At 49.1% G+C, this 24,580-nt stretch overlaps 2 protein-coding genes across 5 annotated transcripts in view; one reads left to right on the top strand and one right to left on the bottom strand.

Moving 5' to 3' along the window:
• Positions 1 to 893: 893 nt before the first annotated feature.
• On the bottom strand, positions 894 to 24,183 carry LOC140904222 (uncharacterized). Its single transcript, XM_073326651.1, has 6 exons — positions 23,833 to 24,183; positions 22,172 to 22,343; positions 21,402 to 21,528; positions 8,386 to 8,499; positions 2,391 to 8,014; positions 894 to 1,470 (listed from the first exon to the last, which is right to left on the bottom strand). Exons 2-5 carry the CDS (start codon positions 22,250 to 22,252, stop codon positions 6,558 to 6,560), a joined length of 1,779 nt encoding a protein of 592 aa, XP_073182752.1. The 5' UTR covers positions 22,253 to 22,343; positions 23,833 to 24,183; the 3' UTR covers positions 894 to 1,470; positions 2,391 to 6,557.
• The window catches only part of LOC140904228 (uncharacterized), a 34,900-nt gene continuing 34,490 nt past the window's right edge, over positions 24,171 to 24,580 (top strand). For 3 of the 4 annotated variants that reach the window (XM_073326663.1, XM_073326661.1, XM_073326660.1), the window contains exon 1: positions 24,201 to 24,369. In XM_073326663.1, coding sequence (XP_073182764.1) covers positions 24,234 to 24,369 — 136 coding nt within the window. In that variant the 5' untranslated portion in view covers positions 24,201 to 24,233. Of the gene's footprint in view, positions 24,370 to 24,580 lie in introns of all 4 variants that reach the window. The other variant, XM_073326662.1, reaches the window with a different exon arrangement.

Here is a 24,580-nt window from a genome sequence, read left to right as displayed (position 1 = left end):
AGGAATCAATTTGGAGTGGGCAAATCTACTGTGGGGACTTCTGTGATTCAAGTAGCCAATGCAATCTGTGCAGGTCATAATGGATAACTTTGCTGCAATGGGTTTCCCTAACTGTGGTGGGGCGACAGACGGAACGCATATTCCTATCTTGGCACCAGACCACCTTGCCAACCACTACATAAACCGCAAGGGGTACTTCTCAATGGTGATGCAAGCACTGGTGGATCACAAGGGACATTTCACCAAGATCAACATGGGATGGCCGGGAAAGGTGCATGACGCTCGCATCTTTAGGAACTCTGGGCTGTTTGAGCAGCTGCAAGAAGGGACTTAGTTCCCAGACCAGAAAATTACTGTTAGGGATGTTGAAATGCTAAGTTATCCTTGGAGACCCAGCCTACCCCTTGCTCCCATGGCTCATGAAGCCATACACAGGCAGCCTGGACAGTAGTAAGGAGCAGTTCAACTATAGGCTGAGCATGTGCAGAATGATGGTAGAATGTGCCTTTGGACATTTAAAAGCTCACTGGCGCTGTTTGCTGACTAGGTTAGACCTCAGCGCTACCAATATTCCCATTGTTATTACTGCTTGCTGTGTGCCTCATAATATCTCTGAGAATAAGGGGGAGATGTTTATGGCGGGATGGGAGGTTGAGGCAAATCTTCTGGCTGCCAATTTTGAACAGCCACACTAGGGCAATTAGAAGAGCACAGGTAGGCACGCTGCGCATCAGAGAGGATTTGAAAACCAGTTTCATGACTGGCCAGGCTACTGTGTGACAGTTGTGTGTGTTTCTCCTTGATGCAAACCCGCCCTCTTTGTTGATTTTAATCCCCTGTAAGCCAACCACCCTCCCCATTTCAATCACAGCTGGCAACGGAAATAGTCACTCTTGTTTTGAAACCATGCACTCTTCCTTTATTAATTAAAAAAAAGGGAGATAACTGATAAGGTAGCCCGGGTGGGGTAGGGGAGGAGGGAAGGACAAGGGCACATTGCTTATTGTAGCCACACTACAAATCAAAACTGTTTGAATGACAGCCTTCTGTTGCTTGGGCAATCCTGTGGAGTGGAGTGGCTGAGTGCCTGGAGCCTCCCCCCACCCACATTCTTGGGTGTCTGGGTGAGGAGGATATGGAACTTGGGGAGGAGGGCAGGCGGTTGTACAGTGTATGCAGCGGCAGTCTGTGCTCTTTTGGCGTTCCTGAAGCTCCACCAGACACCTGAGCATCTCTGTTTGCTCCCCCATTAGCCTCAGCATTGCATCCTGCCTCTTCTCATTGCGCTCACATAATACTTTCCTTGACTCTGCCACTGAATGCCTCCATGTATTCAGCTGTGCCCTATCAGTGCGGGAGGACTGCATGAGCTTGGAAAACATGTCAACATGAATGTGGTTTTATTTTTGCCTTCTAATCTGCGATAACCTCAGGGACGGATATGTTGGGGGAGCATAGAAACATTTGCACCTGCAGGGGGATAAAAAGGGAGAGTAAAATTTAAGAAGATACATTTCTGAGAACAAAAGAGAGACTCTTTCACAGTGAATCAAGCAATTCACAGCAGACAGCACATGTGCTTTAGGTACAAGGTCGCTTTTTGCCTTTTATATTGAATGCCTGCCGGTATGGTGACACATCACACATGGCTGGGCAACAGAATTCGGTTTCCAGGCAGTCATGGTAAGCCAAAGGGTACGCGGGTTTGGCTTCTAACACTTTCATAATGTGTGGGAATATTTTCAAACTGCAGCGTCCTCCTTTCCCATAGCATGCAATGCCGGTTTGGTTTGCCATTTAAAAGGTGGGGCTGCGGTTTTCAGGTAGATGTGCAGCACAGACCTCCCCCCACCCCTCCACATGGCTATTTGAGATGATCCCTTCACCCTTCCCCCCACCGCGTGGCTATTCTCTGGGATGATCCCTTTTAGCCAAGTGCAAACAGCCCAGCATGAATGGGGTCCTTTTATTGTTCCCTTACAAAAATTCCCCTATTTCAACCAGGTGACCATGAATGATATCACTCTCCTGAGGCTAACACAGAAAGATAAAGACCAAATGTTGCTTGAATGTGACCAAAACCCAGGACCATTCGCTGCCATGCTTTGTGCTGCAATGATTCCAGACTACTTGCTACTGTCTTTGTGTGTTAAAGTGTCCTACCATGGAGGACGAAATAAGGCAGAAACCTTCTGCAAAGGCTTTCAGAGTACCTCCAGGAGAGCTTCATGGAGACGTCCCTGGAGCATTCCTGCTCCATCCCCAGACATGTTAACAGACTTTTCCAGTAGTTGTACTGGCCACGAATGCATCCCAAGTCTTCAGGGCAAATCAGACATTAAACACTATTGCTTTTAAACCCTGTACTGTAGTTACAAATGTGCACTCACCAGAGCTGCCTTTTCCAGCTTCAGGGTCGGGGATCCCACCTTGGGAGGGTATTGGCTCCAGGGTGATGAAAAGGTCCTGGCTGCTGGGAAGAACGGATTCACCACGTGCCTGCTGCTCATTCTCTTCCTCCCCCTCATCCACAAAATCCTCCTCCCTGTTGTGTGAGACTCCCCGCTTGCAGCTGTCCATGGACAGTGGTGGGGTAGTGGTAGGGTCCCCCCTAGAATGCCATGCAGCTGATCACAGAAGCAGCATGTCTGGGGCTCTGACCCAGAGTGACTGTTTGCCTCCTTTGTTTTTTGGTAGGCTTGCCTGAGCTCCTTGACTTTCACGGGGCACTGCTGTGTGTCCGTTTTAGCCTCTGTCCATCATGCCCTGTGCGATTTTGGCATGTATATCTGCATTTCTTCTTTTTGATCGGAGTTCTGCCTCCACAGATTCTTCTTCCCATACAGCAATCGATCCAGTGTCTCCCGTTCACTCCATGCTGGCGCTCATTTATGATTCTGGGGGGACTGCATGGTCACCTGTGCTGCTGAGCTTGCGACTCTGAACAAACAGGAAATGAAATTCAAAAGTTTCTGGGGCTTTTCCTGTGTACCTGGCTAGTGCATCGGAGTTGAAAGTGCTGTCCAGAGTGGTCATATTGGAGCATTCTGGGATAGCTCCCGGAGGCCAATAACATCAATTTGTTTCTGAACTACTCCAAATTCAACCCAGGAAGGTTGATTTTAGTGCTACTCCCCTCACCGGGGAGGAGTACAGAAGTCGATTTTAAGAGCCCTTTAGGTCGATGGAACGGGTTTGCTTATGTACACGCATTCATTATAAAATCGATCTAAACCGGCTAAATTTGACCTAACCCTGTAGCGTAGACCAGGGCTAAGAGACCAAAACACAGACTCTGGACTCAGCATTCATGTATCCTACAGTCTGAACTTGGAATCTGATACATTCCCTCATTGGCTACCATCATTTGCCCAGCATGGAAGTGCTTCTTGTCCAACAAGGCAGCCAGATTGGGACTCATAGGCATGGAATGGCTCTGAAGGAATCAGCTATTTCATAGAATATCAGGGTTGGAAGGGATCCCAGAAGGTCATCTAGTCCAACCCCCTGCTCAAAGCAGGACCAATTCCCAGTTAAATCATCCCAGCCTGGGCTTTGTCAAGCCTGACCTTAAAAACCTCTAAGGAAGGAGATTCAACCACCTCCCTAGGTAACGCATTCCAGTGTTTCACCACCCTCTTAGTGAAAAAGTTTTTCCTAATATCCAATCTAAACCTCCCCCACTGCAACTTGAGACCATTACTCCTCGTTCTGTCATCTGCTACCATTGAGAACAGTCTAGAACCATCCTCTTTGGAACCCCCTTTCAGGTAGTTGAAAGCAGCTATCAAATCCCCCCTCATTCTTCTCTTCTGCAGGCTAAACAATCCCAGCTCCCTCAGCCTCTCCTCATAACTCATGTGTTCCAGTCCCCTAATCATTTTTGTTGCCCTTCGCTGGACTCTCTCCAATTTATCCACATCCTTCTTGAAGTGTGGGGCCCAAAACTGGACACAGTACTCCAGATGAGGCCTCACCAATGTCGAATAGAGGGGAACGATCACGTCCCTCGATCTGCTCGCTATGCCCCTACTTATACATCCCAAAATGCCATTGGCCTTCTTGGCAACAAGGGCACACTGCTGACTCATATCCAGCTTCTCGTCCACTGTCACCCCTAGGTCCTTTTCCGCAGAACTGCTGCCTAGCCATTCGGTCCCTAGTCTGTAGCTGTGCATTGGGTTCTTCCGTCCTAAGTGCAGGACCCTGCACTTATCCTTATTGAACCTCATCAGACTTCTTTTGGCCCAATCCTCCAATTTGTCTAGGTCTTTCTGTATCCTATCCCTCCCCTCCAGCGTATCTACCACTCCTCCCAGTTTAGTATCATCATTTCTCTCTGTGCTTCATGAAACTTTGGAGCCAAATGGTAAAAGATAGTTGTTCACAATTTAATGATGGCATCCTTTAGGAGTGTGATCAATGCCACTTAACTAGGGAGCAGCGTTCTAAAAATAGTTTACCTAGGCCACAGGTCACTAGAGCATCCATCTCTGTGGTGAAAATCAACCACTCATACCTGCCATTTCTACCTGAGTTCTTGTCAAATCGTTGACCTTCCTTCAAGCAATTTTACACTTCTCTGGCATAGAATTCTTCACCAACCACACAACATATCAGTAGCGATAGTGAGGTATAACTCCCCCAAATATGCACTTTTATTTCTTTAATCTGGTGGTGCAGATTTAAATTAGGGACTAAATTCAGGTGTGTCTTAAAATCCCTGTAAGACACCAAAAGTCAGGAATCTATTAGAAATAGGTATCTTTCTGCAGCTCTATCACATTCAACACGGATTTCATTTTCTACACATTTGCAGCATCTCCCAGGGGTGAGCTGAACAGCAATGTCACTTCCATTTTCCCCATCTCTACCTAGCTAGGGACTGCATTTCACAAATAATAGGCAACATGCACCTGATTAGGAAAGAGATATCTTCAGGAGCAACCTGCTGCAGGGCCTGGGCCACAACTGCTTTGGGAGCGAATGTATGTGTACTTTGCTTATTTACAAGTCATTTACTAGTGAATCCTATTCCCAGACCTTTAGAAAAAAATATTGACTTAACTAACTGAACAACAAGGGGATTGGGATGGTGACGTGGAATAAGGGAATCCCTTTGATTTACCCTATCAAAAAAGTGAACAGAATCTTAGGAATCATTTTAAAAGGGATAGAGAATAAGATGGAGAATATCTTATTGCCCTTACACAAATCCATGGTAGGCCCACATCTTGAATACTGTGTACAGATGTGGTCTCCTCATCTCAAAAAAGATATACTGGCATTAGAAAAGGTTCAGAGAAGGGCAAATAAAATGATTAGGGGGTTGGAACAGGTCTCATATGAGGAGAGATTAAAGAGACTAGGACTTTTCAGCTTGGAAAAGAGGAGACGAAGGGGGGATATGATAGAGGTCTATAAAATCATGAGTGGTGTGGAGAAAGTGAATAAGGAAAAGTTATTTACTTTTTCCCATAATAAAACAACGAGGAGCCACCGAATGAAATTAATGGGCAGCAGGTTTAAAACAAACAAAAGGAAGTTCTTCACACAGCGCACAGTCAACCTGTGGAACTCCTTGCCTGAGGAGGTTGTGAAGTCTAGGATGATAACAGGGTTGAAAAGAGAACTGGATAAATTCATGGAGGTTAAGTCCATTAATGGCTATTAGCCAGGATGGGTAAGGAATGGTGTCCCTAGCCTCTGTTTGTCAAAGGGTGGAAATAGATGGCAGGAGAGAGATCACTTGATCATTACCTGTTCGGTTCACTCCCTCTGGGGCACCTGGCATGGGTCACTGTTGGCACACAGGATACTGGGCTGGATGGATCTTTGGTCTCACCCAGTATGACTGGTCTTATGTTCTTCTGTTGTTACAGAGGGTGAAATGACATTTTCCCCTATCCCTGCCCTGTTCCTGATCTTTGTTATAGTTCAATATATTTTAAGTGAGGAAAATGGTAGTAAAAAAATCTGCTCTCCAGCACAACCTGAAGCAACATCCGAGCAACTGCAAATGAAACAATTTGTTTCTGAAGGGGAAACTTGATGACTAACAATTGCTTTGAAATGGGGGAACAGTATAACCATGATATTCAGGGTTTGTTTAGACTAGGAAAAGTGATGGAGTTTAGGTCAGGTCAAGGGGAAAGCTAATGCAACCACTGCACATGGGCTGCATTGGCTCTACAACTGTAATTGTCTTTTTACACCAAGATCACTAACTTGAGCAGCCAATGCCATGTACAGTCCTAGTGGATGTAAGGCACAGGTAGTTTTTGCCTCAGTGTAGCTTGTTGGGATCAAACCTCTCTCTCCCACCTGGTGCTCAAGAACATTCCTGGCAGGAGGGACACACACTCCTGCGACTCAAAAGGTAAGAATTTGATAGAAAAGATCACAGGACTGACCCCAACGAAGGGTTGGCTGCAAAAGGCAGAAGCAGGCAACTCATCTTGGGGAGCTGAGAGACCACAGTGAAGATGGTGCAAAGATCACTATGTGGGAATTAGCAAATGTCATTTAAATATATATATATATATATTTAGCCAGCCCTAATCAAGGCATTTATTACAGTTCTCTCCCATGTGGATTTTCTGATGTTTAATAAGGCTGGAGCTCCAACTGAAACGTTTCCCACACTCAGAGCATCCATAAGGTTTCTCGTCTGTGTGGATCGTCCTATGTCTGATAAGGTTTGAGCTCCGATTAAAGCATTTCCCACAGTCAGAGCATGTGTAGGGCCTCTCTCCACTGTGGATTCGCTGATGTGTGGTAAGGGCTGAGCTATAACTGAAGCTTTTCCCACACTCAGAGCATGTGTAGGGCGTCTCTCCACTGTGGATTCTCTGATGGGTGGTAAGAGCTGAGCTATAACTGAAGTGTTTCCCACACTCAGAGCACGTGTAGGGTTTCTCTCCGGTGTGGATTCTACGATGCACGCTAAGGTGCGAGTGCCAACTAAAGGTTTTCCCGCACTCAGAGCACATGTAGGGTGTCTCTCCTGTGTGGATTCTCTGATGTGTGATAAGGTGTGATCTCTGATTGAAGCTTTTCCCGCACTCAGAGCATGTGTAGGGCCTCTCTCCACTGTGGATTCTCTGATGCGTGATAAGCCGAGAGCTCTGACTGAAGCTTTTCCCACACTCAGAGCATGTGTAGGGCGTCTCTCCGCTGTGGATTCTCTGATGTATGATAAGCCTTGAGCTATAACTGAAGCTTTTCCCGCACTCAGAGCATGTGTAGGGCATCTCTCTAGTGTGGATTCTCTGATGCGTGAGAAGTCTTGAGCTCTGACTGAAGCTTTTCCCACACTCAGAGCATGTGTAGGGCGTCTCTCCGCTGTGGATTCGCTGATGTATGATAAGCCTTGAGCTATAACTGAAGCTTTTCCCACACTCAGAGCATGTGTATGGCGTCTCTCCTGTGTGGATTCTCCGATGTGTGATAAGGGCAGACCTCCGACTGAAGCATTTCCCGCACTCAGAGCACGTGTAGGGCATCTCTCCAGTGTGGATTCTCTGATGTGTGATAAGGTTTGAGCTCTGATTGAAGCTTTTCCCGCACTCAGCGCACGTGTAGGGTTTCTCTCGTGTGTGGATTCTACAATGTATGCTAAGGTGTGAGTGCCAACTAAAGCTTTTCCCGCACTCAGAGCATGTGTAGGACGTCTGTCCAGTGTGGATTCTCTGATGTGAGGTAAGGGCAAAGCTCTGATTGAAGATTTTCCCGCACTCATGGCATATGTAGCATGTCTCTTCCAAGTTGATTCTCTCACATGTAACAAGATCTGAGTGGCTACTGAAGTTTTCCTCTGGCCTTTGCTGACTCTCACAGGCTTTTTCTTCTTCTGGGAGTGCACAACTCCCGGAATCATTCCCTTTGGATCTTCCTGATAACGTCCCATGGGATTCTACTTCCTCAGAATCTTCCTGCTGGGGTTTCTCCTCGTTCTCACTCGCCAGCCCAACTCCTGATGGGAGACAGAGAGAATCCACAAATAGATCACTTCCTGCGCCAGAGAGAAAGGAAATCTCAGAGAGAAGAATGGAAAAAGGGATGAACAAACCAAAATATGTGTGGGAGAGATCAAACCTATCAGGAGCTGATTTTCCCCAAACCCTTCCCCAGAGGAGAGAGAGTAAGGGATCAGTTCTGGGTCCACATCTCACCAGAACTCTCATGGGAAAGCGAGATTGGGGAGGCACCTGCTGCCAGTTGTCAGTCAGGGTAGCTGGGAAGCCATGAGTGACATCCGCCTAATGATCCTACATCTGCAGGGAACAATCCTCAACTTGGAGAGCTCACAAGGTTTTTGTAGGATATCCCAAATGTTTCCTGTATTCATGGACAGTTTTTGAGTTTGTTTAACCAATTTCTTACTTGTGCAGGCAACTCTTGGGAGCACTTCTTTCTCAGAGCCATGGGGGTCTGGGAACCACGGGTCTTCCCCTCGTTCCAGCTGCAAGATCACATCAGGTTTGGAAACTGGAAACCCTGCTCAAGGCAAAGAAAACAAGGGAGGTCAGTGGAATTTGTGGGATACTTGTCACACGGAATATTCCATGACTTTAAGCCCAGCTCATTTTTAATTAGTAACATCCCAAGGCCAGCTTCCTTGGCTCAAAGTGTCAGGAGAGTTATTATTATTATAAATCATATTCATTACCTTAGTGCCTAAAGACCAACTAACAGCCCGTTGTGGAAGGCACCATACAAACCCAGAATATTAGATGGCCCATGCCCTGAAGAATTTACAGTCTCAATAGACAAGGCAGACACAGAATGGGGGAAGGGGTAGAACCCACCAGCCGAGTGAACTATGTGAAGGCAGAGTGCCAGATCTGATGAACACAGCTTATATCTTGAGACTATCGTATTTAATGTTATGACTAGGGCCAGTGTTTTCTAGAAATTACCGCTATTACTGCACTTTTTTTCCTGACATTACTCATTGTCATAAATATAAATGGAAGGGTAAACACCTTTAAAATCCCTCCTGGCCAGAGGAAAAAATCCTTTCACCTGTAAAGGGTTAAGAAGCTAGGATAACCTCGCTGGCACCTGACCAAAATGACCAATGAGGAGACAAGATACTTTCAAAAGCTGGGGGGAGGGAGACACAAAGCCTCTCTGTCTGTCTGCGTGATGCTTTTTGCCAGGGACAGAACAGGAATGGAGTCTTAGAATTTAGCAAGTAATCTAGCTAGATATGCTTTAGATTATGATTTCTTTAAATGGCTGAGGAAATAAGCTGTGCTGAAAGGAATGGATATTCTGGTCTTTGTGTCTTTTTGTAACTAAGGTTTTGCCTAGAGGGATTCTCTATGTTTTGAATCTGATTACCCTGTAAGGTATTTACCATCCTGATTTTACAGAGGTGATTCTTTTTACTCCTATTAAAATTCTTCTTTTCAGAAACTGAATGCTTTTTCATTGTCCTTAAGATCCAAGGGTTTGGGTCTGTGGCCACCTATGCAAATTGGTGATGATTTTTATCATACCTTCCCCAGGAAGGGGGGTGCAAGGTTTTGGTGAGGATTTTGGGGGGAAAGACGTTTCCAAACGGCTCTTTCCCAATAATAAACCCGGTTAGACATTTGGTGGTGGCAGCGAAAGTCCAAGGGCAAAGGGTAAAATAGTTTGTACCTTGGGAAAGTTTTAACCTAAGCTGGTAAAAGTAACCTTAGGAGGTTTTCATGCAGGTCCCCACATCTGTACCCTAGAGTTCAGAGTGGGGAAGGAACCTTGACACTCTTCATTTCTGGAATCACCGTTCATATCCGGAATTGCTGAACAGAGGGTAGGTGTGGCATGCAAGATCACAACCCCCCAGATTTCTGCCCAGAGACACCTGACTCATCCCCACAGTGCAGGGCAGAGGTGATGTGTGGGCAAGGGACACCGTGTGCTGCCCCCCTCCCGATTTCTGGCTGGAGACACCTGACTCCCCCCCGGGGCAGAGGGCAGAGGCTGGGGGCTGGCTGCTATTGAGACTTGCTGCCAATTTCTTCCCTCCTCATACAAATCTGGGCTCAGCTAAACCACTGGAGCTTCCTCTGAGCAAGGAGGGCACTTGGCAGTGGGATGCCGGGCTCCCTCATCATACTGCGGAGCAGATGGCACTCGCACCTCCTCTCAGTTGTGTCCACAGCACCTCTCCCCTGCTCATCTCCCTGCACACAGGTGGTTCGTGCCCTGTCTCCCCAGCACACAGCTGGCTCTAGGCTCTCTATGCCCAGTGTCTGGGCCCCACCTCCCACACACAGCTGGCTCCTGCCGTCTCCCCCCAATGAATTTTCATGCTGTAAAGGATTATATATTGCTCATGTTTGTCAATTACTATGTTTTCATTGCCAGCAAACAGTAGCCCTAGTTATGACTGTTATCTCTATATTTGAGACAGCCCTTGAAAGCATGAATACTTCACAGACTATGATGCTGAGATGGGCCAAATGATACTGGGGAGGGCTGAGGGATGGGTTCCCTGTGCAAGATGGTGTCACTATGGGGTGATGAAATCTCAAGGTTAGTTATGCAGTTCTCCAGCTTTTGAAGCTTTGCCCTATGCTGAAAGGGGCAGGTAGTGATTTAACCTCTTTCACGAGACTGAAGACAGACTTTTTGAGGAGAAACAGCTGAGTTTGAGCTGACTGAGGGGGGGTCTTTTGTAAAACTTTTGTAAAATTCAGATTTTACTATATAGTCTGTAGTCAATCAGGAAGTAAGGGGGGGAATGGGAGCAGGGAATGGGGGTGGGGAAACTGGAATCATGTTTGGCTAAGGGCAGGAATGGGAACAGGGACACAAATAAGGCTCTGTGGTGTCAGAGCTGGGAAGGGGGACACTAAGGAAGGAAACTGGAATCATGCTCGCTGGAAGTTCTCCCCAATAAATATCTAATTGTCTGCACCTTTGGACTTTGGGTATTCTTGCTCTCTGTTCATGCGAGAAGGACCAGGGAAGGAAGTGAGTGAAGGAATAAGACCCCTAACAATCTCATAGAATCATAGAATATCAGGGTTGGAAGGGACCTCAGGAGGTCATCTAGTCCAACCCCCTGCTCAAAGCAGGACCAAACCCCAACTAAATCATCCCAGCCAGGGCTTTGTCAAGCCTGACCTTAAAAACTTCTAAGGAAGGAGATTCTACCATCTCCCTAGGTAACGCATTCCAGTGTTTCCCCACCCTCCTAGTGCAAAAGTTTTTCCTAATATCCAACCTAAACCTCCTCCACTGCAAATTGAGACCATTACTCCTTGTCCTGTCCTCTTCTACCACTGAGAATAGTCTAGAACCATCCTCTCTGGAACCACCTCTCAGGTAGTTGAAAGCAGCTATTAAATCCCCCCTCATTCTTCTCTTCTGCAGACTAAACAATCCCAGTTCCCTCAGCCTCTCCTCATAAGTCATGTGTTCCAGACCTCTAAACATTTTTCAGAGTAACAGCCATGTTAGTCTGTATTCGCAAAAAGAAAAGGAGTACTTGTGGCACCTTAGAGACTCACCAATTTATTTGAGCATGAGCTTTTGTGAAGTGAGCTGTAGCTCACGAAAGCTCATGCTCAAATAAATTGGTGAGTCTCTAAGGTGCCACAAGTACTCCTTTTCTTTTTGCTAATCATTTTTGTTGCCCTTCGCTGGACTCTCTCCAATTTATCCACATCCTTCTTGTAGTGTGGGGCCCAAAACTGGACACAGTACTCCAGATGAGGCCTCACCAATGTCGAGTAGAGGGGGACGATCACGTCCCTCAATCTGCTCGCTATGCCCCTACTTATACATCCCAAAATGCCATTGGCCTTCTTGGCAACAAGGGCACACTGCTGACTCATATCCAGCTTCTCATCCACTGTCACCCCTAGGTCCTTTTCTGCAGAACTGCTGCCTAGCCATTCGGTCCCTAGTCTGTAGCTGTGCATTGTGTTCTTCCGTCCTAAGTGCAGGACCCTGCACTTATCCTTATTGAACCTCATCAGATTTCTTTTGGCCCAATCCTCCAATTGGTCTAGGTCCCTCTGTATCCTATCCCTGCCCTCCAGCGTATCTACCACTCCTCCCAGTTTAGTATCATCCGCAAATGATCTCCTGTGATTACGAACTGGAAAAGGAGTTTCAGAAATCTATCATTGATCAACCTTTGGCTGAGTTTAAGAAAAGAGTACCCCCTTCTGGCAGAAAAACTTGCTGCACTTTTGTTACCATTTTCAACAACATACTTTTATGAGAAAGCGTTTTCCTCGTACGCACATCTGAAAACCAAATACAGAAACAGACTTGATGCCGAACCAGACCTGAGACTTTATCTTTCTCCAGTGGTTCTGGACTTCCAGGAGCTATGCAGAGCAAAGCAAGCGCATCCATCATACTGAGGAAATTTAAACTTAAATCCCTGGAAATATTCATTTTTAGGAGGGGGTTCACAAGATTTCACAATTTAGTGAAAGGGGTTCACAGGCTGTTAAAGTTTGGGAACCACTGGTCTAGATAATACTTAGTCCTGCCTTGAGTTCAGGGGACTGGACTAGATGACCTCTCAAGGTCCCTTCCAGTTCTGTGATTCTATGAACCAAAGGCCAGAGAAGAGCAGAATCAAAGAAGTCACTTTGGGGCGATTCTCCCTGTCGTGCCCAAGACAGCTGTCTCAGGTTTATAAAGTTGTTTAATGCTCCAGCCTTTATAGAGTCTCTCCTGGGAGTGCCCCCTTTCATGGGCTGGGCCTAGTTTTAGCTTTTGGCAAGCATGACCCTGGGGGCTCTGAGACTGGGCCTTCTTGCCTCAACACACCTTGTTTCTTTCTGTGGCTCCCCAGTGAGTCCAAATGAGTAGATACTTCTGATAGATACTGTGAACATAAGAACGGCCCACTGCGTCAGACCAAAGGTCCACCTAGCTCAGTGGCCAATGCCAGGTGCTTCAGAGGGAATGAACAGAACAGGTCATCATCAAGTGATCCATTCCCTGTCACCCATTCCCAGCTTCTGGCAAACAGAGGCTAGAGACACCATCCCTGCTCATCCTGCCTGTGACACTGGCAGATGGGATGTTAGCTCTTGCAAAAGCCCCCATGTCTTAATTGAACATGGACAAATGCAGAGCTGGAATCAGTCTGGCTCACCTGTGTTAGTATTGTTAAAACAGGTATTAGAATGGTAAGAATGTGTTTAGACGTTATTGAATGCTTGTGAGTTGCTGCCTGGGTTAATATCTGACTAGTTGCATCGTGAGCCTCTGTGGCTCTGTAAATCACCAGACAGGAGAGAGACTTTACCTGTGTGAAGTGCTGATTGTCAATGGAATGCATGACACCCTGCCAGGCAGGAAAGGTCCATCAACACCAGATAGACTATTATGGGATGTTAAAGAAGGCAAAAGACTGTTGTTGTGCTCTTGACTTCCTATTAGCTGAGTTTGCAGCTCAGAGCACATGGCAGGAAGGGGACTAAAAAACCCCATACGGAAGGAACAGATTATCTGAATGCTGCTTGGACTCTGGGGGGCAAAGTTTCTAGGCACAAGCTAGAGATCCCCAGCCGCTTAGCCAGGGTTAGTCCTAAAGAATATGTAGAGCTTACTTATTATAGAAGCTTCTATTACCTTTTGAAATTTAAGACTGTAACTTGTCTGCATCGATATGATTAAGGCTTTAACTTTGTGAACAACTCTCATTTCCTTTTAAATTAATCTTAATATAGGCTATTACAGGACTGGCTACAAGTTTTGTCTTTGTTGGGAGATCTAAGATTGAATTGACCTAAGTGATTGGTCCTTTGGGACAGGCAGTAACCTGAACATTGCTGTGATTCGTGGTGTAAGGCAGTGGTTCTCAACCGGGGCCCGGAGCCCCCTGGGGGCCCGCAAGCAGGTTTCGGGGGGGCTGCCAAGCAAAGCCAGCATTAGACTTGCCGAGGCCAGGGCAGAAAGCTGAAGTTCCAGCGCATGGGGCGAAAGCCAAAGCCTAAGCCATTTAGCTTTGTGGAGGCCCCAGTGGTATGGGACCCCAGTGGTATGGGACCCCAGGCAGTTGCCCTGCTTGCTACCCCCAAATGCCAGCCCTGGCTTTTATATGCAGAAAACTAGTTATTGTGGCCCATGTGGGCCGTGGAGTTTTTATAGTATGTTGGGGGATCCTCAGAAAAAGGGTGAGAACCCCTGGTGGAAGGGACCATCTGTCACAAAGGTGAGCTCACCTGCGTGGTGAGATCTATGGGATGATCCAAGGGGACTGTCCGTGATTCCATGTTACATGCTGCTACAGTGCATGAAGCGTTTACACTTGATACTTGGTTGGTGAAATCTACATATCGACCTCACAACCAATTTGGGGTTTGTGTCGTCCTTCTTACCAGTCTGCCTGAGGCTGGTGCTCCTGCTCTCGGGTTACTGAAGACAGCGTTACAGAGACTTATGGGTGCAAAGCCACCAGCAGCAATTTGCAGGAATGCAGAGCAGGTTTTACGGTGGCACCGTGTGGGCCATATGGTCCATGGACTCAGTCAAGCCCTCATTCTCCTCCAGTGTACATCAGCATCCCGGCAACCTTCAAGGAGGGTCAAGGCTGCCACTCCTTCAGTGATGATGGATCTCCATCATAGCATCACCCACACCTCATGACCCGCCTTATCTCCTGAGACACAGGTGAGTGACAGAGGGTGCACAACGGATCCTGCGGTGGGGGATAACAAAACATACCCTCTGGGGTCACCCCTCAGGAAATGAAGGTGACAGGCATTGTGGTGGCAGTAAACAGGGAGAGGAGGGAGTGGGAGCAGGAGGGAGCAGCACCCTGAAAGGCAATGATGCTGGTGGGTCACCCCACCACATCAGGCATGGGGCTCCTAGGGCCTAGCTGCCTGTGAAGGGCTATATAAACCACACACTGGCACAGAAGGGGTTAAACTGCCGCTTTAGTCTGGACTGGCCCAGCCCCTCCACATGTGCAAACCAGGCCAGGACTGGAGCAGGAGTTAACAGGAGAGACCTACTCTAGTCAGAGGGGGGCCACCCTGGGAAGGGAACAGTCTATGGAGCATCTCCAGCCCCAAAGAGAGGGCTGGCAGCATTCGGGGCTCTGGCCTTCACTGAGGGAGGGTGGGATCCCTAGAGCTCAAAGGGGGAGCAGGCTGAAACTTGCGCTGGAGACCCAGTCAACTCTGAAGGCGACTGAGACTCTCCCACAGCCCCCAGCATAAGAGGGGCCCATAACCTGATGGGATCTGTCCACAGTTTCCCCCCCACCCATTTCTTTTATTTCATTCCTTTATTTACCCTTGTTTGCCGACAGTCAGCTCTTTTGCTGTTTCCCATGGGGTCCCTGCGTGTGGCTGGGCGGGAGGCTGCCAGGCAGAGGGGAAAAGTGACACAGGGCTGCGAGGAAAAGGAGGGAGGGGAGGAAGGAGACCTGGAGAAAGGGCGGGGCAGAGTGTGATCAGGTGCTGGGCAAGTGCCACACTGCTGCTGCTCCCTGGTGCTGTGGGGCCGGCCTGAACAGAAGGGTCTGTGCCAGGGAGACCTTCATTAACCCCTGGGCCCTGCTCCTGCCAGAACCACCCTGGGGCCGCCCCAGGCTCCGCCCGCCCCGCTGCGGAGCTGCAGCCTCCAGATACCGGAGCGAGCCCCGGGCGCGGGGCTGGGCAGTGACTCTACGCCAGTGTCGGGGCGGGGGGGGGGAGAGAACCCGGCATCTCGCAGCGCCGGGATCTGTTCCCTGGGGGTCCGTGCCCGGGGAGGCTCGGAGCTGCTGTCCCAGCAGGAGCCCAACACCCCCCAGCCCGGGCAGGCTCTGCCCTGGGGCACCACTGGGGGATCCGGGGCGGGAGGGGACCAGCCCTGCATGTGGCTGGGCGGGAGGCTGTCAGGCAGGGTGAGAAATGAGACCGGGCTGGGAAGAGAGGAGGAAGACCTGGGAAAAGGGGCAGATGGAAAAATGTCTGCGCAGCCAGGAAATTACAGGGAGAGGAGACGAGCAGGTGACCCCTGAGGAGTGGGGAGAGAAAGGGAAGGAGGGGCTGAGATCACCTTAGATTTACTGCTGCCGTCTCCTGTGGTGATCTCTAGTCCTTCCCCCTTTCTGTGTAAGGAGAACATTTAGGAAGTTATGAATATATACTGGAAATTATGTTCACAAAGACTGAAACAGGTTCCTTTCAACCAGGAGGTAACAGACCTTTCTCTCTCTGTCTGGTGATGTGCATACTGGGCATTGTACGTCTCACAATGGGGGCCTGTTTGTACACTCAGCGAAATGCTAATTGAATAGATTGTGAAATCTTCAGTGAAGAAAATTTACAGGGAAAAAATAAAGAGCAGGATCCTGTTTCGAGTGAAGACAATGGTATGTGGGGGGACATTTGTGGGTGCAGAGATACAACTTGCATCTTCTGCCATGGAAACAAACTGACAGCATGACTTGTCTCATGAAAGAAAGATCACAGCCAAACCTGGCTGTAAAATGCTGGAGGAACTTTCATGGGTTTTGCTCTATAACATGAAAGGATCTAGTTAGGTAGGTAAGTCTAGGTTCTAGAAAGCATGTTATGATTTTACTTCATGTGAAACCATTTGTTCCCAAGACTTCTACTTGCTACCACTTGAATCTCTATCCTTGGTTAAATAAATGTTCACTTATTTTCATTAGAAATACGTCTGAGTGCCATGAGTTAAATGGCGTCGTGATCTGAGGGGTAACTGGTAAGCTGCGATGCAGTGCTTCTTCGGGAGCAACGAATCTGTCAACATGAGGAGTGTCCAAGGGGCTGGAAAGTCCAGGGAGACATTTGGAAAGCTCAGAGGTTGGAGCGTGTCTACTGCTAACAGGACCCGGGGCATGAAAAGTGAGGTCCAGTGTGAGAACCGTAAGTGGTCAGGCCTACATGGTCAAGCCAAAATTAGATGCCAGGATCTGGCTCAAAACACCAGGAACCACAGAGGAATGTGACAAGGCAGGGACCAGAAACAAGGTGTGGTCTCTCTCAGTAATAGGTCAGGGATCTGCCTTGCTGCACAGAGGGCTTCCCAGTATTTCCAGGTTTAAACAGGACACCTGGATCAGAGGTCACGGGAAGAGCTGCCAGTCATCTCTCGTGTGGGCGGCACTTCCTGCAGTGACTGGTCTCCAGGCTGTGCATTGCCAGCAGCTCTGTCAAGGCTGCCCGGTGGTGGCACAGAACCACCACCCCTCCGGGCCTCTACAGACCCATATTCCTGTCCCAGTAATTTTCATGTACTAGCCCACATCACCTTCTCCCAAGGAAGGAACCTCCCACTGTCTCCTATCCAATGAGCCCCCCCCAACTGTCACACACTTCATGCATTTGGGAAGTTGTTATAGCAGACCACCAGTTCTACCATAGCTAAAGTTCAACATTACATTCTGTATAAAGATCAGCTATCTGAATAGGTCTAACTTCCCCTTGCTTACTAAGAATCTTTTGAAATTTGCTGCTTATTATAGGGGTGCCGAGCAGGGCTAATGGACAAACCTGGGGCTGAAACTATGGTTGTAATTATCCACCACGTGATCTCAGTCCCTTTGCATTTATCTTTTCTGGAACATGGCACCCAGTGCCTCCTTGGGGAAGAGGTATAGAAAAAGCTAATAACTGTAGAGGTTAGAATTTCAGATTGGCACGAGGAAAAGGGTAGACTCAGAGAGCCTGAAAGGCCCATGAAATGCAGCAAGACTAAGGGCAAGTCTACCCTACAGAACTAAGTCAACATACAGCCACCACAGTAACTGAATCGGTTTTACATGTGCACACTACACTCCTTGTGTCAGTGGTGTGTATTCTCACCAGGAGCATTTGCACCAATTTAACTGCCAATGTGGGGCATTGTGGGAGTTTCTAAAAGCAGCAGCAGCCGCCGACGTAAGCAACGCGGCGTCTACACGGACACTGCGTCCACCGAACTACATAGACATAAGCGCTACGCCTCTCGTGGAGGTGGAGTTATTAACTCAGCGTAATGGGCAAGTAACACTGGTGGCAACTACCTTTCAGTGTAGATGCTTACAGAGTTAGGTCAACGTAAGCTGCGTTATGTTGACTTAACTCTGCAGTGTAGACCAGGCCTAAGGCTCTTGTTAACAGTCAGAGGGTTTCCAGCAATCTACCCTCACTGTAATTCATAGAATCATAGAATATCAGGGTTGGAAGGGACCCCAAAAGGTCATCTAGTCCAACCCCGTGCTTGAAGCAGGACCAATTCCCAGTTAAATCATTCCAGCCAGGGCTTTGTCAAGCCTGACCTTAAAAACCTCTAAGGAAGGAGATTCTACCACCTCCCTAGGTAACGCATTCCAGTGTTTCACCACCCTCTTAGTGAAAAAGTTTTTCCTAATATCCAATCTAAACCTCCCCCACTGCAACTTGAGACCATTCCTCCTCGTTCTGTCATCTGCTACCATGGAGAACAGTCTAGAGCCATCCTCTTTGGAACCCCCTTTCAGGTAGTTGAAAGCAGCTATCAAATCCCCCCTCGTTCTTCTCTTCTGCAGACTAAACAATCCCAGCTCCCTCAGCCTCTCCTCATAAGTCATGTGTTCTAGACCCCTAATCATTTTTGTTGCCCTCTGCTGGACTCTCTCCAATTTATCCACATCCTTCTTGTAGTGTGGGGCCCAAAACTGGACACACTACTCCAGATGAGGCCTCACCAATGTCGAATAGAGGGGAACGATCACGTCCCTCGATCTGCTCGCTATGCCCCTACATATACAGTCCAAAATGCCATTGGCCTTCTTGGCAACAAGGGCACACTGCTGACTCATATCCAGCTTCTTGTCCACTGTCACCCCTAGGTCCTTTTCCGCAGAACTGCTGCCTAGCCATTCGGTCCCTAGTCTGTAGCGGTGCATTGGATTCTTCCATCCTAAGTGCAGGACCCTGCACTTATCCTTATTGAACCTCATCAGATTTCTTTTGGCCCAATCCTCTAATTTGTCTAATTCATTGGCTCAAGAGAACCTGAGCTCCACCCATGAGTTTGAGTGAGACCCCACCACTGATACCTTTCAGACAATGTGTGCTGTGCATTTTTCTTGCATCCTGTAGGAGTTCCTCTTGAAAGTTTTGCCCTCTGATACGAACATTTCTGGGTTGAGAGGCATATTTTCCAGGGCTCTAAAATCCATGTGCCGACTCTGACCTGGTTTGCTCTTAAAAGCTTTGCCAGTCCAGCTCTGTTGCTTAAGGCTGTGAAAAAGTGCACGCACACTTGTACACCATCCAACATAGCTCTGCTGGCAAAAGCTCAATTATAGACACAGCTATAGTGGCAAAAGTGTCCATTTTAAAAAAAAAGGAAACTAAATGCTCATAAGCTACATTACTGCAGAGTTAAGGTTGCCCAGTGCTGCCTCCTGCCTTGCACCGTATGGACGGTTACTAAACTTAAATCTCTGCAAACCAGGAAAAGAAAAGTTAATGTAAACGCCACCCCTCCAATGCAACCTTAACTTTGCCCCCAACCCTTAGCCCTGCAGCTGAGAATGGTTCTGTGTGGGCGGAGCAAAGCTTAACAAATGGCCACAGGAATTCAGGTATTCAGCTCAATGCGGCAGTCACGGGAGGAAATTCTATGGTATGTGTTATAAAGGACATCAGAGTAAATGACCTAATATCACATCAGCCTTAAAATCTATGAACCTATAATCGATATGAGGAAAGACTAAGAGAACCTGTCAGTGTTTGTGTTGTGTTCACAGATGGGAATCCCAACATTTCTCTGCATGCCCTCCAGCTGTGTGCACGGGGTCAGCTGTAGCTGTCATTGGATGAAGGAGGGATTGGTTGGAACAGCTGGGCAGAGCTGTGGCTGTGCTCTGAAGAGAGGTGCGTGTGAAACTTGGGGGACCAATTCTGCCTCATTTCCGTGCTGAGTGTTGTAGGCTTTGTCAGTAAAGGTGCCCAAGGGTGTGCTTGTGTCATAGGGATTGTCAGCACTGTGATAGCATATGGTCTAGTCATCTGTGAGGCTTAGTGAGGGGTAAGTGAAGGCAGTGACTCAAAAGGAAAAGTCAGGTTGAGGGCAAAGGGGTGGTAACACTGTGCAAGTCTCAGATGGCTTGCGTGCAGGAAGTTCAGTGCGGGAGTGCAGGAGTGCAGGCCAGGGGTAGGAAGCGTCTGTTTGCTAGGATAGAGATGAACCCGACTATTATCTTAGCTAAGAGAAGCTGTTAGACTTTCTGCTGTACTGCTCTGTTCCCAGAGCGTTCTGTAACAGGGGAGGGCAGAGCACTGGTGTGTGTGTCACTGGCATGGAGCTACTATAAGGTGGGTGCATAACTGGTTGGAAAATCATTCCCAGAGAGTAGTTATCAGTGGTTCAGTGTCCTGCTGGAACGGCATAACGAATGGGGTTCCGCAAGGATCAGTTCTGGGTCCAGTTCTGTTCAATATCTTCATCAACGATTTAGATAATGGCATAGAGAGTACACTTATAAAGTTTGCGGACGATACCAAACGGGGAGGGGTTCCAAGTGCTTTGGAGGATAGAATTAAAATGATCTGGACAAACTGGAGAAATGATCTGAAGTAAATAGGATGAAATTCAATAAGGACAAATGCAAAGTACTCCACTTAGGAAGGAACAATCAGTTGCACACATACAAAATGGGAAATGACTGCCTAGGAAGGAGTACTGCGGAAAGGGATCTGGGGGTTATAGTGGATCACAAGCTAAATATGAGTCAACAGTGTAACGCTGTTGCAAAAAAAAAAAGGAAACATTCTGGGATGTATTAGCAGGAGTACTGTAAGCAAGACACGAGAAGTAATTCATCCACTCTACTCCGCACGGATTAGGCCTCAGCTGGAGTACTGTGTCCACTTCTGGGCACCACCTTTCAGGAAAGATGTGGACAACTTGGAGAAAATCCAGAGAAGAAAAACAAAAATGATGAAAGGTCTAGAAAACATGACCTATGAGGGAAGATTGAAAAAATTGGGGTTGTTTAGTCTGCAGAAGAGAAGACTGAGAGGGGACATGATCACAGTTTTCAAATACATAAAAGGGTGGTACAAGGAGGAAGGCAAAAAATTGTTCTTCTTAACCTCTGAGGATAGGACAAGAAGCAATTTGCAGCAAGGGTGGTTTAGGTTGGACATTAGGAAAAACTTCCTGTCAGGGTGGTTAAGCACTGGAATAAATTGCCTAGGGAGGTTGTGGAATCTCCGGCATCGGGGATTTTTAAGAGCAGGATGGTCAAACACCTCTCACGGATGGTCTAGATAATACTTAGTCTTGCCTTGAGTGCAGGGGACTGGACTAGATGGCCTGTTGAAGTCTCTTTCAGTTCTATGATTCTATGTTGGGATGATGTTGAAACAGGGCAGAGGTGGCATGAACCTTAACTTTTCATTTCCCCTTCTAAGAATGGAGGAGATGGGAATTCTTACCAAGCGAGGTCACATTCTCATAGTTCTCCTGCATGACGTCACTGTAGAGGGCTCTCTGAGCGGGGTCCAGCAGAGCCCACTCTTCCCTGGTGAAATACACAGCCACCTCCTCGAAGGTCACCGGCCCCTGAAAGAGCAAGAGTCCAACACTCAGGACCTGCTGCCCCAGTCACAGCCCCACGATTCATGGGGGAGGGGAGCCAATCAAATGGAAGCTCTGAGAGAGAGACAGTCAGCAGAGTCCTATCACCATACTGCTGAGAACAGCCATGACGCATCACGGTGAGAGCACAAAGAGAGAGCCACACACCTACGAGCCAGAGGCTGATACAGCCCCATGGTAGGAATCCTAAAACCCTCCTCACTGCCAGCAGCTGGATGTGAGTGGCTGGGGCATCTTCCCTACACCTCCCTGGTGGGTGCCCCCTTTCCATGTCACACCAGCCTCTGGCTTGCAGGTTGAGGGTTCAGCAGTGGAAGTCTGGTCAGTTTTCCCAGCCCTTCCCAGGGGGTTGGTTTCTCTATTTCCTGTTTCACAAATTAGAGAATTTTCTCCTCCAACACCCAAGCGTTTGTTCCTAGAATCTAGGCCCAGGTTAAACAAATCCCAAAAGGTTTGTCACACTCTGTCCCCCTCCCTTTCTTCACCCAGGGTAGTCCCTGCCCCCTGCAGACCTCATTCCCCAGAAGTTGCCACCCATTCAGTATTTACTGCCCCTCTCCCTCCAGCAGGAACCCACCAGGACACCCCCCCCCCCAATAACCCCTACCTGAGCTGGCTCTACAGCAGCCATTTCTCTTTCCTGTCCCATGGGAGGACAGGATGAGCTGGAGCGAGACGTGGGCGTCATTCTGCAGTCTGGCAGGGCGAGAAGGGCAGTTGTGGAGATTTCAGAACTGGCTTTACTTCATTTCACATCAGAATTCCTCCAGGCTCTTTCCCTGCAGACAGAGATCGTAGATTCTGCCATGCTAGGAACATGCTCAGTCCCCATATTGCAGAACAGACCTTGCCCCTGTCCTCCACCCTCCCTCCTCCCAACCAGGACTAAACCCACCAAGACATTTTCAAACCCTCCCAGCAACAGAGTATGAATTAAACACTGGAAAAGACCAGAACCAAAGGAGCCCCTTTTGGGGGGGGGGGGGGCAGGGGGAATTCCCCCTGACAGAGTCCCCATGGAGGACACTCCTGCAGCAGGGGGAACAGGGAGAGTCAGGGGCTGGTTTTTCCTCTCTCTGCTCCTCACCTTGTTCACAGGAAGGTGACCCTGTGCAGGGTTGCTGCGGTGAGTGTGCCCGGGTGGGTGTCATAAATATGAACAGAAGGGTGAACATCTTTCTGTATACAATGCTATAAAATCCCTCCTGGCCAGAGGCAACATCCTGTTACCTGTAAAGGTTAAGAAGCTGAGCAAACCTGGCTGGCACCTGACCCAAAGGACCAATAAGGGGACAAGGTACTTTCAAATCTTGGCTGGGGGGAAGGCTTTTGTTTGTGCTCTTTGTTTAGGTGTTGGTTCTCTCTTGGGACTGAGAGAGGCCAGACAGAAATCCTTCTCCTCCAACCCATCCTAATCCAAGTCTCCAATATTGCAACCAGTATAGGTAAGCCAGGCAAGGAGGATTCGTTTATCTTTTGTTTTATTTGAATTTTCCCTGTGTTAAGAGGAAGGTTTATTCCTGTTTTCTGTAATTTTAAAGTTTTGCCCACAGAGGGATCCTCTAGTGTTTTGAATCTGAATACACTGTAAAGTATTTTCCATCCTGATTTTACAGAGGTGACTATTTTACCTTTTCTTTAAGTAAAATTCTTCTTTTAAGAACCTGATTGATTTTTCATTGTTCTTAAGATCCAAGGGTTTGGGTCTGCGTTCACCTGTACCAATTGGTGATGATTATTATCAAGCCCTCTGCAGGAAAGATATTTGGGGGGATATTTTGGGGAAAGACGTCTCCAAGTGGTCTTTTTCCCCGCTCTTTGTTTAAAAACTTTGGTGGTGGCAGCATAATGTCCAAGGACAAGGCAAAATTTGTCCCTTGGGGAAGTTTTTAACCTAAGCTGGTAAGAATAAGCTTCCGGGGTCTTTCATGCGGGTCCCCACATCTGTACCCTAGAGTTCAGAGTGGGGGAGGAACCTTGACAGTGGGTCCGAGATCTGAAAATCTGTCCTGGCACCCTCTTCCCTAGCGCCCTACCGCCCTGGAGGGGAGCCGCGGCCACCATCCCATTCTTGGGGGCTCTCGCTCTCTCTCCCGGGGCTGGCCCCGCTCTGCACGGGCGGGGAAGGGGCACAGCAGAGGGCCGGGGCAGCGGCCAGGCTGGCTGGGAGAAGGCTCCCTTCCGGCCTTAGCAGCTCCGGGCCCCCGGACACCCGGGGCGGGGGCTGCGCCGAGCCCGGGACCCGCCCGGCCCCAGGGTCTCTCTCACCTGCAGTCTCCGCTCAGCCGCCGCCGCCAGCAGCGCCCGGGGGTCTCTCGCCGGAGGAGGCGCCCCCGGCCGGGCCCCCCGCCCCGAGCCCGCTGGGGAAGCGGCAGCGGCCGCTCGGCCCCCGGCTCCCAGGGGAGCAGCAGCGCCCGGGCTCCCAGGAGCTGCCCCCGCGGGCCCCGGCGCCCTCGGCTCTTTGTTCTCCCCGACTCCTGCCTCCTTCCTCCCGGCACCCACCGCTCCCGGAAGTGACGTTGGGCGCGGGGCGGGGAGTGCGAACGGGGCTGAGAACACGGCCGGCTCGTGCTTGGCCGTTAGAGCCTCTCCCTGGCCCGCAGGAGCGTTTTGTGTCTCCCGGCTCTGGGCATGCGCAGATCGGGGAGGGGGGGGGGGAAGAGTCGGGCATGCGCAGAGATAGCGCTCGCCCGCGGCTGCGCCGCAGGGTCTGTGCCGGGGAGACCTTCATCCACCCCCCGGGCCCCGCTCCCGCCGGAGCCGCCCCGGGCTCCGCCCGCCCCGCTGCGGAGCTGCAGCCTCCAGGTACCGGAGCGAGCCCCGGGGCCGGCCGGTGACGCTGCCCCAGTGTCCGGGGGGGGGGACCAGCCCCCCCGGGGTCCCTGCGTGGGGCCGGGCGGGGGGAGACCTGGGGAAAGGGGCGGGGGGAAAATGTCGGCGCAGCCCGGACATGGCCGGGGGGGGGGGAAGAGCCGGGGCCCCCCGAGGGGCGGGGAGGGAAAGGGGGGGCTGAGAT

The sequence above is a fragment of the Lepidochelys kempii genome, chromosome 28 (assembly GCF_965140265.1).
Source record: "Lepidochelys kempii isolate rLepKem1 chromosome 28, rLepKem1.hap2, whole genome shotgun sequence".
NCBI lineage: Eukaryota > Metazoa > Chordata > Testudines > Cheloniidae > Lepidochelys > Lepidochelys kempii.
This window is presented reverse-complemented; position numbering and strand designations above follow the sequence as displayed.